Source organism: Cucurbita pepo, chromosome 6 (genome assembly GCF_057944985.1).
Source record: "Cucurbita pepo subsp. pepo isolate OVF chromosome 6, ASM5794498v1, whole genome shotgun sequence".
Lineage (NCBI taxonomy): Eukaryota > Viridiplantae > Streptophyta > Magnoliopsida > Cucurbitales > Cucurbitaceae > Cucurbita > Cucurbita pepo.
In genome coordinates this window covers 1,689,140-1,704,166 of record NC_141803.1, presented here as the reverse complement: position 1 = coordinate 1,704,166, position 15,027 = coordinate 1,689,140, and the positions used below count along the sequence as shown (strand labels likewise).

At 38.4% G+C, this 15,027-nt stretch overlaps 3 protein-coding genes and 1 non-coding gene across 7 annotated transcripts; 1 reads left to right on the top strand and 3 right to left on the bottom strand.

The window, feature by feature from the left end:
- Window positions 1–122: 122 nt before the first annotated feature.
- Window positions 123–5,481, bottom strand: LOC111796946 (eukaryotic translation initiation factor). Of its 2 annotated transcripts, none has more exons than XM_023679762.2 (9): window positions 5,066–5,481; window positions 3,918–3,989; window positions 3,631–3,726; window positions 3,234–3,413; window positions 2,848–2,945; window positions 2,674–2,761; window positions 2,231–2,581; window positions 1,893–2,135; window positions 123–1,534 (listed from the first exon to the last, which is right to left on the bottom strand). In XM_023679762.2, exons 1-9 carry the CDS (start codon window positions 5,210–5,212, stop codon window positions 497–499), a joined length of 2,313 nt encoding a protein of 770 aa, XP_023535530.2. In that variant the 5' UTR covers window positions 5,213–5,481; the 3' UTR covers window positions 123–496. The 2 variants fall into 2 exon arrangements, with proteins under 2 accessions (XP_023535530.2, XP_023535531.2); XM_023679763.2 differs by having other exon boundaries at window positions 3,234–3,410.
- LOC111797796 (small nucleolar RNA snoR103) lies at window positions 4,532–4,637 on the bottom strand. Its single transcript, XR_002815621.1, has one exon. It is a non-coding gene; the product is annotated as a small nucleolar RNA snoR103 (small nucleolar RNA).
- A 1,173-nt stretch (window positions 5,482–6,654) lies between the features above and the next one.
- LOC111797053 (putative phospholipid hydroperoxide glutathione peroxidase) lies at window positions 6,655–9,655 on the top strand. The gene is made up of 6 exons (XM_023679930.2): window positions 6,655–7,050; window positions 7,314–7,390; window positions 7,499–7,560; window positions 8,339–8,457; window positions 8,540–8,707; window positions 9,406–9,655. The coding sequence occupies exons 1-6, from the start codon at window positions 6,781–6,783 to the stop codon at window positions 9,433–9,435; spliced, it is 726 nt and encodes a 241-aa protein (XP_023535698.1). The 5' UTR covers window positions 6,655–6,780; the 3' UTR covers window positions 9,436–9,655.
- On the bottom strand, window positions 9,467–14,943 carry LOC111797052 (Myb/SANT-like DNA-binding domain protein). Of its 3 annotated transcripts, none has more exons than XM_023679927.2 (9): window positions 14,797–14,943; window positions 13,165–13,505; window positions 12,933–13,083; window positions 12,504–12,838; window positions 12,281–12,431; window positions 11,279–11,655; window positions 11,039–11,189; window positions 10,604–10,941; window positions 9,467–10,510 (listed from the first exon to the last, which is right to left on the bottom strand). In XM_023679927.2, the coding sequence occupies exons 2-9, from the start codon at window positions 13,495–13,497 to the stop codon at window positions 9,995–9,997; spliced, it is 2,352 nt and encodes a 783-aa protein (XP_023535695.2). In that variant the 5' UTR covers window positions 13,498–13,505; window positions 14,797–14,943; the 3' UTR covers window positions 9,467–9,994. The 3 variants fall into 3 exon arrangements, with proteins under 3 accessions (XP_023535695.2, XP_023535696.2, XP_086980740.1); XM_023679928.2 differs by having other exon boundaries at window positions 11,279–11,608; window positions 12,291–12,431; XM_087124614.1 differs by having other exon boundaries at window positions 13,186–13,505.
- Between the last annotated feature and the right edge of the window lie 84 nt (window positions 14,944–15,027).

Genomic DNA, 15,027 nt, shown 5'->3' with positions numbered 1-15,027 from the left:
TAACCTACTTGGAAAAAGAAATCAAAATTCAAAGCAAGTCCTCAGATGCCATCCAAAAGATGAACCTTTCATTATAATATTCATTCAATAGGCGAACTGAAAAAGGAACAAAAGGAGGAAAGGAAACAGCAAAACAGAGATTATTAAGGTGAAAACTGAGGGGCCACATAAGGGCTATAAAGTACAACAAACAATGTATTTGGTACATCATATAACTTCAAAATCTAATGTAACTGGACCCATCATGAATTCCTGTTATTCTCAAGCCGCCCGAGACGTCTTCGATGAGCTGAGCGGGCGAGAGAAGCGCAAGAAACTTTTGCTCCTAATTACTCAACAAAGTTGATACTTGATATGACCCAAAAAAAAAAAGAAGAAGAAATATACAACTCAATATAAATGATCAGTTATTTGTCTTTTGCAATGGGAACGTAAACATGGAATGAAATTTTTTTGATCAAAAACGTAAAGGGAAATCAATCCCACGTGACTCGATTCATGCAAGTAAAGTTTCACATGCCTGGATCTCAGCACTTTGAGTTGCCAGAATTCCCTCTCCAGAAGGGCTAGAGTTGAGGCTCTTCATAGCACCACCAAAAATGGATTTCTGGAAGTAGTTATCTTCCATCTTCTTAAGAATCTCCTTCACGACCGCAAAATCCAGGCCCCCAATCAATATTAGCTTCCCGAGAATCTCACCGAAATTGTTCGGTGCCTTCGGTAGATCGATGCCGATATCATCCATTAATGACCCGTATAGAAGGCACCCCGTACCAATATCCTTTGCAGTAAAGACATTCTTGTGAAGCAAGTGCTCAAGAAGCTTAACAACTGGGTCTACACATGGTGGAATCTTTTCAAGTGCTATGATAAGGGATTCTTTAACAACCTCTGGGTGATAAGCTGGGGCTTTCAGCTCCTCTACACACTGTAGAGCTTCAGCAAGAATCCGTACGCTGAAGTATTCCTCGAGCAGCGAAACGGTTTTCTTGTGAAGATCAGCAGAATTGGATACTACAGAAGGAGCTGTAGGCTTCTGAGGAGAAGGTATGACTGATGCAACTGGAGCAACTGGTTTAGGGTTGTGGGCGACAGGCTGTGTTCCAGGCACGAAACTTGGTCGGGCAGGAGATGCAGCAGCGCTACCCTGTAGCAAAGCACTTGTTTTCCCAGTTATAACACCACCACTTCCCTGAGGTAAATATTTAGAATTAATGGAAGGTGTTTTGCCAATTAGTGATGACTGGACACGCGAAGAAGCCTGAGTATGACCTCCGCTTTCGCCCCTTGGCATTGATCGGGATCTAGGAACCTCCCAATTGTCTGAATCAAGTCCAGGCATACCAGGCATTTTCCTGGTTCCAGGCATTCCAGGCATCATACCCCCAAACCCAGGTCCAGCAACAGGAAAACCACCAGGACCCCCAAGTGCCTCAGCATTACGGCCATTTCTCATGATTGCAGTCGAACCCGGACGAAGCCCTAAATTCTTTTCAGCCTCAGAATGAATTTCAGTGATGGTTTTTGCTTTCACCTGCACACCAGAAACGAGCCACCAGATTTGTAGGTTGACAGGCATCACAAAAGTTATGTCAGAGAAATAAACAGCCGCTTTCTTGCCACACACACAACCGCTTTTTTATTCCTTGAATACTAGAAGCTATCATAAACGAGGAAAAAGGAGCAAACAGAAGGGTCAGCAAATTGGTCCTCAGGATTTTTGCCTAAAATAACATTGAATTAGTTTGATGCATAATATATATTAACCAATCGTAGCCACCAATATTATACCAAGGCCTACAGGAATAAGGAACTGCAGAAAGACACAAGATAAGCGCACCATACAAAGTAACTCGAACAAAGAAATTGAAACCAGTATAAAAAATATTCACCTCTTCACGTCTAGGTACCCATTTATTGGCCCGTAAATCAAGAACATCACGGACCATAAATCTCAACCTAGGTGCTAGTTGGGTGTTTGCAGTGAGCTCCTTCAATCGGCTGAAATACAAATCATTGACCCGTCGAGATTTTGGGCTCTCATCCAGTTGCTTACCTATTGTGTTAAAAAAATGACTAATAGCCTCAACATTCTCCTCAGCAGGGCATATTTTGGGGTCAGGCCCCAACAGCTCCTGAAATGTTAAAAGAATCAAATTAACACCAAAGGCCATTCACAATGAAAAACAAAAAAAAAAAAAAATGTAAGTGGATCAGTACTGATGATTACCAGAACAATATGGTGAACAATCTTTTCAGGCACCATCTTCTGTTTCAGAAGCTCACCTATCAGGCGAATGTTTCCTAGAGTTCGAAGCTTAACCATTCTTTCTTTATCTCTTCTTTCCATTTCCTGATCAGGATTAGTCATCTGCCTGATTTCTGCCCTCAGGTTATCAGCACCTTCAAACGCTTCTTGGCAAATATTTAAGAGAACTCGTTTAAAAGTGATATCTTTCTCCCCAGGCACATCAGATGTAAATGAAGGAAGCTTCTCATTAAGGTCGGAGCACAAAAGTGCATACATAGGGCAAAATGTGGGCTCATACACGGCCTTCTCAAATATAAGTGAAATAACATCCTATATTCCATACCTTCAATCATGTTAGTCCATCATCTAACAAAGTGTATCAAAGCAGGAAAAAAAGATACACTAGACGCAATAGTAGGTACCTTCAAAATATCAGCAGATGTAATTCCAGAGTCAATCAATTGACCTTTGAGTACGTCAAACTTTTCTGGAGTCAATTTATTGAGTATACTGCAAATAAGGAAGAGGCAATACTATCTTTATTTCCGACGTTCAATGAAATATATGAAATAATAAATCAGGGGAATGATAGTTACCCTTTTACTGTCTTCAAAACACGATCCTTTTCTGAGATATTACCTCTTCTAACTGACCAAGGAACTTCAGCCTTGATAAGAGCAGCTGCAGTACCCACCTGTCGGCACAGAAAAATAAGAACAATGCCAGAGCCAGCAGATATACATCAATGGGTAAAGGGGATCATTCAAAAGCTGGAAGTAAAACGTAAACTACCGTGAATGGAATAGATGGAGGATCCCATAATACACCTTTACGTCTAAATATTCAGAAAGGGATACCCAAGAACGACAATTGGTACATATAGTAACAAATTGATATCTCCCCTACTTAAAAAAATGAAAAATAAATATGATTTCAATGATTAACCTCAAATAGATCAAGTAAACTGATGGGAAGTTATTACCCCTTGGTTACCAGAAACTTGAGTCCTATTATTTGAGTCTTGCAAAGATTGTCCTGTCAAGTCCTTGTTGTCGCGAATTGCCTCCCAAGATCCTTCCTCTGTGGTGGGTAACTGTCCTGATCGACCACGCCAATCTCGACTGTCCGGCTCAAAGTAACGGCCTTGAGATTGTGGTTGCTGCTGAAGAGAATAGGAACACATGTATTTAACGTTTGAGTGAGGTTGTAAGAGCATATGCATGTGTGTGTTTGGAAAAGTATGATGTAAGGGAATGATTCATGGATGATTATGATTTCAGATCAGTAAATCCATGAACAGATCGATACCAAATGCATAGAGAAGTCAAAATCAATTTGTACCAACTGAATGTTATGAAATACAAAAACAATAAACTTACATTGCTTTCAGCACGAGCCCATGTTTGATCCTCCCCAAGTATCTCAGTCTCAACTTCTAGTTTGATTTTCAAGATATCCTCAGAGACCGTTGCAACCTGATAAGAAAAATATGTTAGTTGACTTATCTATACATGTGAACAATGAATAAGATGATAATTATGACCGAGACAATGCCACAGATATAATTAAATATGACATTAAAAAAATATGATTTTAATCTTCACCCATAAAAAGCATCAGCCAATCTAACTATATGAGGATTGGGGACAGAAAAACGAACAAGTACCTCCCTAAGTTGCAGAAGCTGGTCTCGAGTGTACTGGATTCGCTCAAGACCTTCAAACCGTAGATCACCGGCCTAAAACAAGTATACAGCATATAATCATTAGACTTGATATGCTATTACACAAGATATAAAAATTGTAAGAAAAAGAGATTGGCTTAGACCTATGACACAAAATGGACTACTAGACTTCGCACTTTTGTAAAGTTATACAGAAAAATTCTCGTGCCTGATTTTTAATTATAATCACGAGTGCTTACACCAGCTTATGCACCCCCCAACTAATTTGAACAACAACCTGACTGTATAGCATTTGGAAATAAACCATAAAACACTCATAAAATGACTGTCTTCATGGTTTGAACTTTGAATGCACGACCCAAGAGGCATCTAAAAATACATTTCTCACTTTTGATTACCAATCTAACCCATGATGCAAAGTTAATTAAATATAATTTTTTACTCGTAAATTATTTGATTAAATATTCTACGCATTTCAAGAAATACAATACAAAAAAATTGGGTTTTTGATCCACTCCATCAACATACAAAACTATTCCTGATTGAAATCAAAGGCCCATATCCTATCATCCCGCTGAAAGAAATTTAGTAAATCCATATGTAATGTAGGTTCTTTATGGGCATGGTTAACTCAAGCTATGCCCACCTAAAATCCTACATAATATTCTATGTCCATATTTACATCAGGTACGCGTACTTGAGTGCCCTGACAAGAATTAGGACAATAAGACATGAAAAAAACGATTAACATGGAATTCTAGAAGCTATAATCTGTATCAACTAAAAATCATTAACATTCAAAATGCAAAACAATGTCAGCCAATAACTAAGGACAACCAAACATTCATCAAATCTAACAATACCAGGTTGATTCACTCCAACGGGTATTTGAAAACAAGCGACATCGACAACGGGAAAGTAAAACACAGAGTGAAAACAACATCAAAACAGGAAAAAGATTAAAGTTTTATAGATTCCAGATCTATAAAAACAAATCCGCACACCCATAATCAATATAAAGAACACAAATACACCAAGAAAGCCCCAAAGATCGTCCATACGCATAAACACATATCACGAAAACCATATCCCTAACGCTCTTAGTAAAATAAAGAGATATGGAATTCGACCTTGAGGATTGAAGCAACACCGCCATGTGGACGAAGCGACGAAGAATCAGCGGAGGAGGAATCGAAGCGAGGGGTAACAAATCTGCTTCCGCGAAGGCCACCGCCACCACCTGGTCTCAAACTTATCACCGTCTGATCTGCCTGCATAACTCTACCGATGCAATCCGTTGTTGAGCGTTCACAAAGAGGGATGAGGAGAGAGAAAGCTGAAGAGAGAGAGAGAGAAGGAATCGTTCGAAGCGGAGAAAAGAGAGGGGATTGAGATGGAGGATGTTCGATTTTGGAGGTTATTTTCGACGAGATAGAGACAGAGTGGGATTCTATCTCTACCTGCGTCTCGCTGTATCTCTTCGCAGCTGCAAAGAGAAAATGGGGTGAGTGAGGAGAAACGCGACCTCCAAGAAACCCTTATTGTTCCCCTCATTCCTTTTTATTTAATCATTTTCTTTTTATTATTATTATTGGGCGATTAATTTTATAATAATTAAAATCTATGCTAAATTAATTTTAAAAAATACCTTAAATTTTGTATTTTAAACAAAATATCCTAAAATATTTTTACCAAATATTAATTATTTGTTTCAAAATACAAAAACTCTTTTATAAACAAAATTTTTGAATTTTTTTTTACATTTATTTGATACTTAATAAATTATCTCCAAACATTTTTTAAAGATATTAATAGATATTTTTAAATACTTTAACTTTTAAAATTATTAAGTGTATTTTTTAATTAAAAAATATTTATAAAAAAAAAGAATGTTAAAATGTATTTTTATTAATTTATCCAAAAATATATTATATTTTAGGATTTCAATCTTTCATTGTTGTGGGAAAGCGGATTCCAAATTCAATTAAATACTTGAGAAATAAAAAACAATAACTATTTATGTGCTGAATCTAGAAAGCAGTGTATGGGCCCCATGGCCCAGTTAATTTTATTCAGGCCCAATAGATATTTTATAGTCAAACAAATGGGCCTGCCCTATGATTGTGGGCTCATTTACATATTTTCAAACGTGTCTAATTTCATAAGGAATGTCAGTTTTCTCGATGACCACATATGAAGCCCAAACCACTTTAATTTACTTTATTGCCCTTGTATATTAAAAAATTGAATAAATGATCCAAACCGTCCAAACGATCTTAGCCCAAAAATTGTATGGTTGAGTTGAGTTCATTATTTAATAAGGATGGTTTGTGTTGAAAAAATTTACAACCCGAACAAACCGTCCAAACTAGTCAATAATTTCACGGCGTAATGAATATAATTCAATTATTAATATATATATATATTAAATTAAAGGGTAAAAAAGTCCACTCAAGTTTAACTAACAACAAAAGAAAAATTCCACATCTACTTTACTAGAGTTGTTGAATTAAGAGTAAAATAAAACTTTACTAAATGCAAAGTACCATAATTATTATTTTTATTTTCTTTTAGTTTATTTTTAAAAAATAATAATTAGAATGAATTATTTTTTTTTTTTTTTAAATAATGGACCATTTTGTTTGATACTAAATAAAATGGACCAGGCAATGACACGTGTAACCACATCTTCCACATTAAATCGTTTCATTGCCTCTCAGGTGCTTAGGCAAATGTGCCTTTCTTTCACACAGGCAATCGGAATCTGCCTTTCTACTTCAAGAACACTCCGGAACTCACGGACCAAATTCTCGTCTTCCCAATCCACTGCATTAACAGAGCTTCCATGTCTTTCTCCGCTACTTTCTCGCCTCCTATCAATGTCTGTGCGCAAATCAGAACAGGTTTCTGCTATTCCGCTGCTTCCTGGTCTTCCATGGCACCTACCTTGATTCCCTCGGTGAAAACCTCGCTTGGCGCTTCGAAATCGGCTTTTCTATGCCATAATTTGCCTCTACAGTCGTCAATCTCTCGCCGTGTTTTCTCGAAAGCTCAATTTTCTGGTGTATCTGCCAGAGCAGCTACGGAGAAGAGTATTCACGATTTCACTGTTAAGGTGCTTTTCTGCATACTCTTGTTCTTTGTATTCTTACCTGTAATTCTTCAATATTGTTCATCGGGAGCGGTGAAGTTTATCTGAGCATATATTAGATTTATGGTGAATTTCACTGCGGCGATATTCATTTCAGCCAGAGTTCAAGCTGAACCGTACGAGTAAAGAAGCTTTGATTTGTGGAATGGCATTAAAAACACTTTTATTGCTCTTAGAAGCACTTGTTTAGGATCCTTGTGACATCTGAAGAGTGTTTTCTGGTGCAGGATATTGATGGCAAAGATGTTTCTCTGAACAAGTTCAAAGGGAAGGTTCTCCTGATAGTAAACGTTGCTTCTAGATGGTATTCAACCCTAGCTAACTTTGGTTAGACGATACTTAGCTTTAAATTGTGCAATTGAGTTCCCTGAAAAACTTACTATGAATTTTGTATTTCTTTTGTTGATGCCAGTGGCTTGACGACGGCAAATTACTCAGAACTGTCACACTTGTATGAGAAGTACAAAGCTCAAGGTATCAAAATTCTTTGGTAGGGGCTGCATTATCTATTAGCACTCCGAAGAACACCTGACAAACAATTTGAACAAGCTAGTCTGATATCATTTTTTTTCCTTTCTCATCAATGGTTGTGTGGCATTCTTTTGCTTATAAGACGGTTACAGCATGTGAGATCTCACATTGATTAGAGAAAGGAATGAGTGCCAGCGAGGACGTTGGGTCGTGAAAGGGATGGATTGTGAGATCCCACATTGGTTGGAGAGGGGAACGGAGCATTCTTTATAAGGGTGTGGAAACCTCTTCCCAGCCGATGCGTTTTAAAAACCTTGAGAGAAAGCCCGAGAGAGAAAACACAAAATCTGTTAGTGATGGAGCTTGAGCTGTTATACATCAATTGGAGTACAAGATTGTTTGGGTCAATATGAGTTGAAATGACTTTTCAAGTGCTCATAAAATGATTCGTGCCCATGCTAAAAAAGAATTTTAAGCACTTAGAAAACCATTCCAACTCGAGGGAAGAGAAGCGAATGATGGAAACCTTAGTTCTTTGCGATTCTTTTTACTACTTGGTGTATATGACATAAAGAAGGTTCGGGCTGTGCACGATTGAACTTGTTGAATTTATGGAGAATCGATATAGATTCAGGCACGATATTAGCTTGATTTACACATGTTATTTGGTTAACTTTCATTTAGATTTGAGTTGTATCAGTTGAATCCAAGAAGAATATGTCAGGTTCAGCCAAGGGAGATTTCACAATCTTAATTCTTTTGTGTTTGTTTGGGAGGGCAGGATTAGAGATTCTGGCTTTTCCATGCAACCAATTTGGAGGCCAAGAACCTGGGTCCAATCCAGAAATCAAACAGTTCGCGTGCTCAAGGTTCAAAGCAGAGTTCCCAATTTTTGACAAGGTACACCCACTGCGTTTATTATCATCACGGACCACGATTTAATGTGAACATAGCATAATAGTGATAGAATTGCTGCACACAGGTTGATGTTAACGGTCCAAATACTGCCCCAGTATATCAGTTTCTCAAATCAAGTGCTGGAGGGTTTTTGGGCGATCTTATCAAGTGGAACTTCGAGAAATTTTTGGTGGACAAAAATGGTAAAGTTGTTGAGAGATATCCACCAACAACATCACCTTTTCAAATTGAGGTATGCCCGATTTTTCTTTTTAGGTGCACCATTCTGAATTTGGTCGTGTTATCTAGTTTTTGCAAGCTTCCGTTGTTCTTTAGCTTTTTTTTGGCTTTTACCTTGTTTCTTCAACTTTGTGGTCTAGACAATCGAATAATTCAGTGCTTCATTGAATACACGAGAAATTTGCCCTAATTTTAAGTGAATCCTAAAGATATCATAGAAACCGGTAATTTTCAAAAGTTAACAACGTTTTTCTTCCCAACATGAACATAGTTCGACAATTATTGATATATATTCTTTACCTTGAGGTTGAAGCTTCAAATCTCCATACCTTCCCGAACTCTTTTTTTTCCTTCAAATTCTTGTCGGTGATAACTAGAGATATGCACTCACAGCTTGCTTAAGTTGTGTTCCTCATCTTTCCATGTTTCTTCAACTTTATAGACAAGCCAAGTCAAAACAAGATAATCTAATGATTCGAACGCTTCATTGAATACACAGAGAAATTTTTCCTATTGTAAGTTTGGAAAGTTTACTTTTTTTTTTTTCGTCCCAACATGAGCATAGTTTGACAGTAATTAACATAGACTCCATGACAGCGATCTATCCACTCAACCAACCAGGGTTGCCATTAATAAAAAGGAAGTGCTTTTGAGTTGCAAACACTTCCCTTTTAACTTTTGCTATACTGATTACGTTTTCCGTCTTTTCAGAAGGATATCCAAAAGCTTGTAGCCGCCTAAAAGCTAGAGACGATGAAGAAGTTTGTAGAAGCTGAATCATGGGAGGAAGAAAAGAAAGGGAACAGATTGTACATACGTTTATCGTCGTAGAGGCTCATCGAATTGTGTTGGTACTGTGAATGATTGGAACTTCTATTTATTTCATCTCCTTTAATTATCCGGTGTTCATAACAAAATAATATTAGTTATTATAATTATATAATTTGGGAATTTCGTGTTCTATTGTGGGATTTTTCCCTGCCAACGTCTGCTGCATTAGAGCATTGGTTTAGAGAGTTGTGGATGCAATACTTCAAAATTTAAGTATATAATTGTGTAGACACTTGTCTAAGGCACAATTTGATAAAATTAAACTGTCTATGGTAAAAATTGAAACAATCAACAAGTTTAGGGGTCAAAATTGATTTTTTTTTTTTTCTATATTTTTTTTAATCTTGACCACTAAATACCATAACTTTATCTCTTTTATATATATATATATATATATAACTTACAAGAAAGTTGACAAAATACTTACTAGTTACTGCAAGGGTGATGAGTTGATCCCTGTCAATGCTTTCTATTGAGAACGAAGCTTTCTTAGCAACCATTTCTTTCGCAGGGTTGCATCCAAAGCCATAAATGTTTTTGCCTTCCTTTCATCTTCTAAGAGATCACAGGCATCCAACATAAGTTCATCATCGATGTCGGGTATAGCCTGAAGTGCATCGATGGCACCTTCGCCTGCTTTATAGTTATGGTGCTGTCTCATGCTCACCAATCTAGTGACTACACCTGCCATCTCGGACAGAGCTTTCTGCACGTCGTTCTCGGTTCTATGCACTTTCTTCGAGAGCTCCGTGTCCAATGATATCATCTCTGCAGGACGCTTTCTATGCTGAGAAATTTGGAACTCTCTTGATGTTAGGAGTAGGCGTTGTTCAGTTCCATCCATCTTTATCTCCATATTGTCGTTATCGATTTCACCTGTATACCGACTGTTGACTTCTTTATCTATTACGTTTCCAAAAATCTTGCACAAGTCAGCATAGTAGCCTAGGAATTTGTCTTTGTACAAGAGGGCACTGGGGCGTTCCTGCAGAACGTTCGAAACATCGATAAATGAAGTAACTTAGAAATGACATTTAAACACAGATTCTGTTCTATATTGAAAATTTTGGTAAGTCACCTTTCCATAGGCTTCCCAGAGATCATCCTCAGCAGTAATCAATTGTTGAGATTCATTCCACATGAACCCACCGTGATTGAGAAGATCGTAGATTTCGCCGTATTGCTTCATCCACCAGACATAACGATCTTCTAGAACAGATCGGCCACATTGAAGTTTGAACCTCTCATTGAATGATATAATCACGTGACTCCATGCTTGCTCGCTAAACGCTTGGCCGAACATACTTCCTTCTTGCGAATGTTCAAGCATAAGATCGATAAAAGCGCGATCCATCTGTGGTGTCCAATCTATCATGGGTGAAGGTCCAGCAGGAACTTGATCATTGTTCCTTTCATCTACAAAATACAAAAACATAAAGTATTCAAGCAACATATTTTCGAGTCTCCGAGCAACAGAACTCGTAATTGAGATGATATCACTAATTATACGTACCAGTCATAAGAACAGGCACTTCATTACTCGGATCGGTATCATGGGCCAAACGGCTATATCTTCTGTCAGAACTCTCTTCACCAAATATAAAACACAACTTGTGATAGCTTGGTACAGTTTTAACTCTATATGATCGGGCAACAGGGTGATCCTGTTTATTTAATACATAAGCACAAAAGGGAAAGGGTTAAAAAAAAGGGGTAAAAAAACAGAGAGCTATTCAGAGAGAGCAGTGAAAACCTTAGTATAAGCATCCCAAACATGGTCGTCAGCAGTAACAATTTCACGATTTTCATCCCATGAAAATCCTCTCTGTTCGAGAAGAATCTTTATTTCATTATACAGCCGTCTCAAATGTTTGTATCGATTTTTCAACACATCCTTGTCATGGTGAGCTCTGAATTGGGCATTGAAAGCGGTAACCATGTCGATCCAAGCATGACTTACAAACGTTTGGCCTATTTTATTGCCCCTATTCACCTGTTCAAGTAGCAAGTCTATGAGGTAACGATCCATTGGGGGCGTCCAATATGTTCGGGTGCGGTCGCTGACAGTTGGCATTTGATTCTCCTGCAGGTGCGTAATACTTTTATGACAAAATTCACTTCGAGTTTGAACTACACACAAAACATAAAGAAGAAAAAAATATGAAGTTCAGTATCGGTATCGTCCGTCAAGAATTTCTAAAACTACCAGCAGAGCTAAAATGTTTATCTAACCTAGTTCATTAAGAAAGCAGAAGGATAAATGAGTTTATTTCAATTGTACATAGTCTAGGTTGCAACATGCGGATAAGCATCGATTAAGTTCCCTTTCTGTAACAGCCCAAGCCCACCGTGAGCAGATATTGTCCTCTTTGGACTTCCTTTATAGGCTTCCACTCGGGAGAGGTTTCCACACCCTTAAAAGGAATGCTTCGTTCCCCTCTCTAACCGATGTAGGATCTCACAATCCACCCCTCTTGGGCGCCCAACGTCCTTGTTGGCACACAACTCAGTGTCTGGCTCTGATACCATTGGTAACAGCCCGAGCCCACCACTAGCAGATATTGTCCTTGGGCTTTCCTTCCAGGCTTCCCCTCAAAGTTTTAAAACGCGTTCACTAGGGAGAGGTTTCCACACCCTTAAAAGGAATGCTTCGTTCCTTCTCCAACAAATGTGAGATCTCACATTTTCCTTCGGTAATCTCCAATGTAAGGTATCAATTGGTTCTCGATAGCTTTGTAAAGAACTCGTGACTCACCACCCTTTACCTCTGATATATCGTCTGGAAGGTTCTTATCTAGATGCAAATGATTCTGGTTCTCACTGTCAATTACGTTCCCATATATGAGAACCAAGTCATAGTAGTTCGGCAACTCTTTCGTTCTATAACTTCGTGCAAACGGGTGCGTCTGCATTCAATAAAGTCCATTAAAACACTCGAAGAAAATGAAGATTACGTTTTAAAGATAATGAATATATACCTTGACATAAGCATCCCAAATATCATCATCAGCCACAACCATTTGTTGTACTTCATCCCAGCAAAATCCATTTTGTTGAAGTAGATTCATAATATCACAGTAATATTTCCATAATTTCTTAAATCGATGTCGTAACACCCTTTTACCATGTTGGGGACCAAATTTAGCATTAAACAATACAAGCATATCCGTCCATGCTTGCTTGTTGAATGTATTAGACACCTTATTGCCTCTTCCTACTTGATCTAGCATAAGCTCAATGAAATACTGATCCATTTCGGGTGTCCAATCCGTCCTCGGACGATCAGGAGGGGCAACACAACCAATGGCATCACCTGAAACTCGAGGGCAAGTCCGGGAATAGAGTAAATGATATTGAACAGACCGGGGATAGAGCGCCATTACTCATGTATCAGAAACCATTTTTACCTGTATTTACAGCTTGTACTTCGTCATCAAAGTCTATATCGTGACTCGATCGACTGTATCTTCCATCAGCATTAGTGTAACCATATATCAGACATAAATCGCTAAAATTCAGTACCGCTTTAGTTTTATAGGATCGTGCATCTGGATGCGCCTGCAAAATTACATCGTCGTTTAAAATCATAGCAAGATTATCACACTTCATATTATTTCTTCGTAAGTAAAAAATTTTCACCTGGATGTAAATGTCCCATACATGATCATCAGCGATTACCATTTGTCGACCTTCGTCCCACGAAAAACCATCATGACCTAATAGATGCTTAACATCATTGAATTGCTTCCACAAATTTGTATAGCGACTCTTCAAAACGTCTTTATCATACTGAGATCCAAATTTCGTATTAAACATTGTAAGCATGTCCGTCCATGCCTGCTTGTTGAAAGTGTGGCCACTCCTGTTTCCTCTGTGAAGCTGCTCCAACATAAGATCAATGAAGTAACGTTCCATTACTGGTGTCCAATATGTTCTGGAGCGTTCATGGCTTGGAATAGTTTGGGTACCCATTGCTTCTTCTAGATATCACAAAAAATCTAAGATTACTCATCCAGTGAGTAGCAAAAACTCATAATACATGATTTATAATTTAGTCATATGAACGACTTAACTAACAAGTTTTAACTATGCTCGTGAGTAAATAAGGACATGAGAGAATCAAGTATTCAAAACTCAAAAAAGATCATTGAGTTCTCAAAGAAACAAAAGAATTCTAATAGACACTACGGATTCTGTAACAGTTCAAGCCCACCATTATCAGATATTGTCTTTTTTGGATTTTCCCTTTTGAGTTTCTCTCGAGGTTTTTAAAATGCGTCTGCTAGGGAGAGGTTTCTACACCCTTGTAAAGAATGTTTTCTCCTCTTCAACCAATGTGAAATCTCACAATCTACCCCCCTTCAGGGTCTAGCGTCCTCGCTAGCACTCATTCCCTTCTCCAATCAATGTGGGACCCCCCAATCCACCCTCCTTCGGGGTCCAGCGTCCTTATTAGCACACCACCTCGTGTCCACCCCCCTTCAAGGCTCAGCCTCCACATCGCCTCATGTCTGGCTCTAATACCACTTGTAACAGCCCAAGCCCACTATTAGCAGATACTGTCCTCTTTGGGCTTTCCCTTTCGGGTTTCCCTTCAAGGTTTTTAAAACGTGTCTTCTAGGAAGAGGTTTCCACACCAAGAATGTCTCGTTCTCCTCTCCAACCAATGTGGGATCTCACAGATTCCATGTCAATCCCTTAGGAGATTTTAAAAGATTTTCACACCACAAGCAAAACAAAAATTGGCCATTAATCTGCAATTGGTAATAATTTTATAGATGCAATGAACCGCTAAAAGTCATGAACACTGCTAACGAACGTTAACATGCAAGACGATGCAATGGAGGATCACGAAGCAGCTGCGTGCAATAAGAGTCAGAAAATGGAATCCAAAGATAAAAACTAGGTATTCATTTCAAGAGGAACTTCTACATTATCTCCATGCAACCCTGCCTGATCAAAATCCTTCAGAATTCTAAATCCATGACGAACTAAAATTAACGAAAACATGAACAAATTCTCCAAAATAACGTGATCATGAACAAATTCATCTTCTAGATTGCTACAGTACACAGTTTTGAAGATTCCGATCATATTCAATACAATGCCAGAACGTTTTCGTATCACAAAAACACTCAAAACTCGCAGTCGAACAACAGCATTGTCCGACGGCGAAGAGAAGAACAAGCAGGGAAAGAAGATAGAACAAATGCAATGGAAGATTTGAAGGGAGAGATTTAAACGGCGGGACAAATGGTGGTTTGCTTTTACCTGTTAGTTGTTGCTCTACTGAGAAGGAATTGCAATGAGTCAGTTGGCGCCTAAGAAATCTTGTTTGTCGGAAGAGTTAACCCTAATCCGGGATAGGAGCGAAAAACTCCAGAGCTGTTTGGTCACGGAGGCAACTTGTGCCTATTGCCATACACGGCTCTTTATATTCTTAGGGCTTCAAATTAAATGGGCCAGACCCATTTCCAGCATTCTTCAGCGGCGTCCCATTTT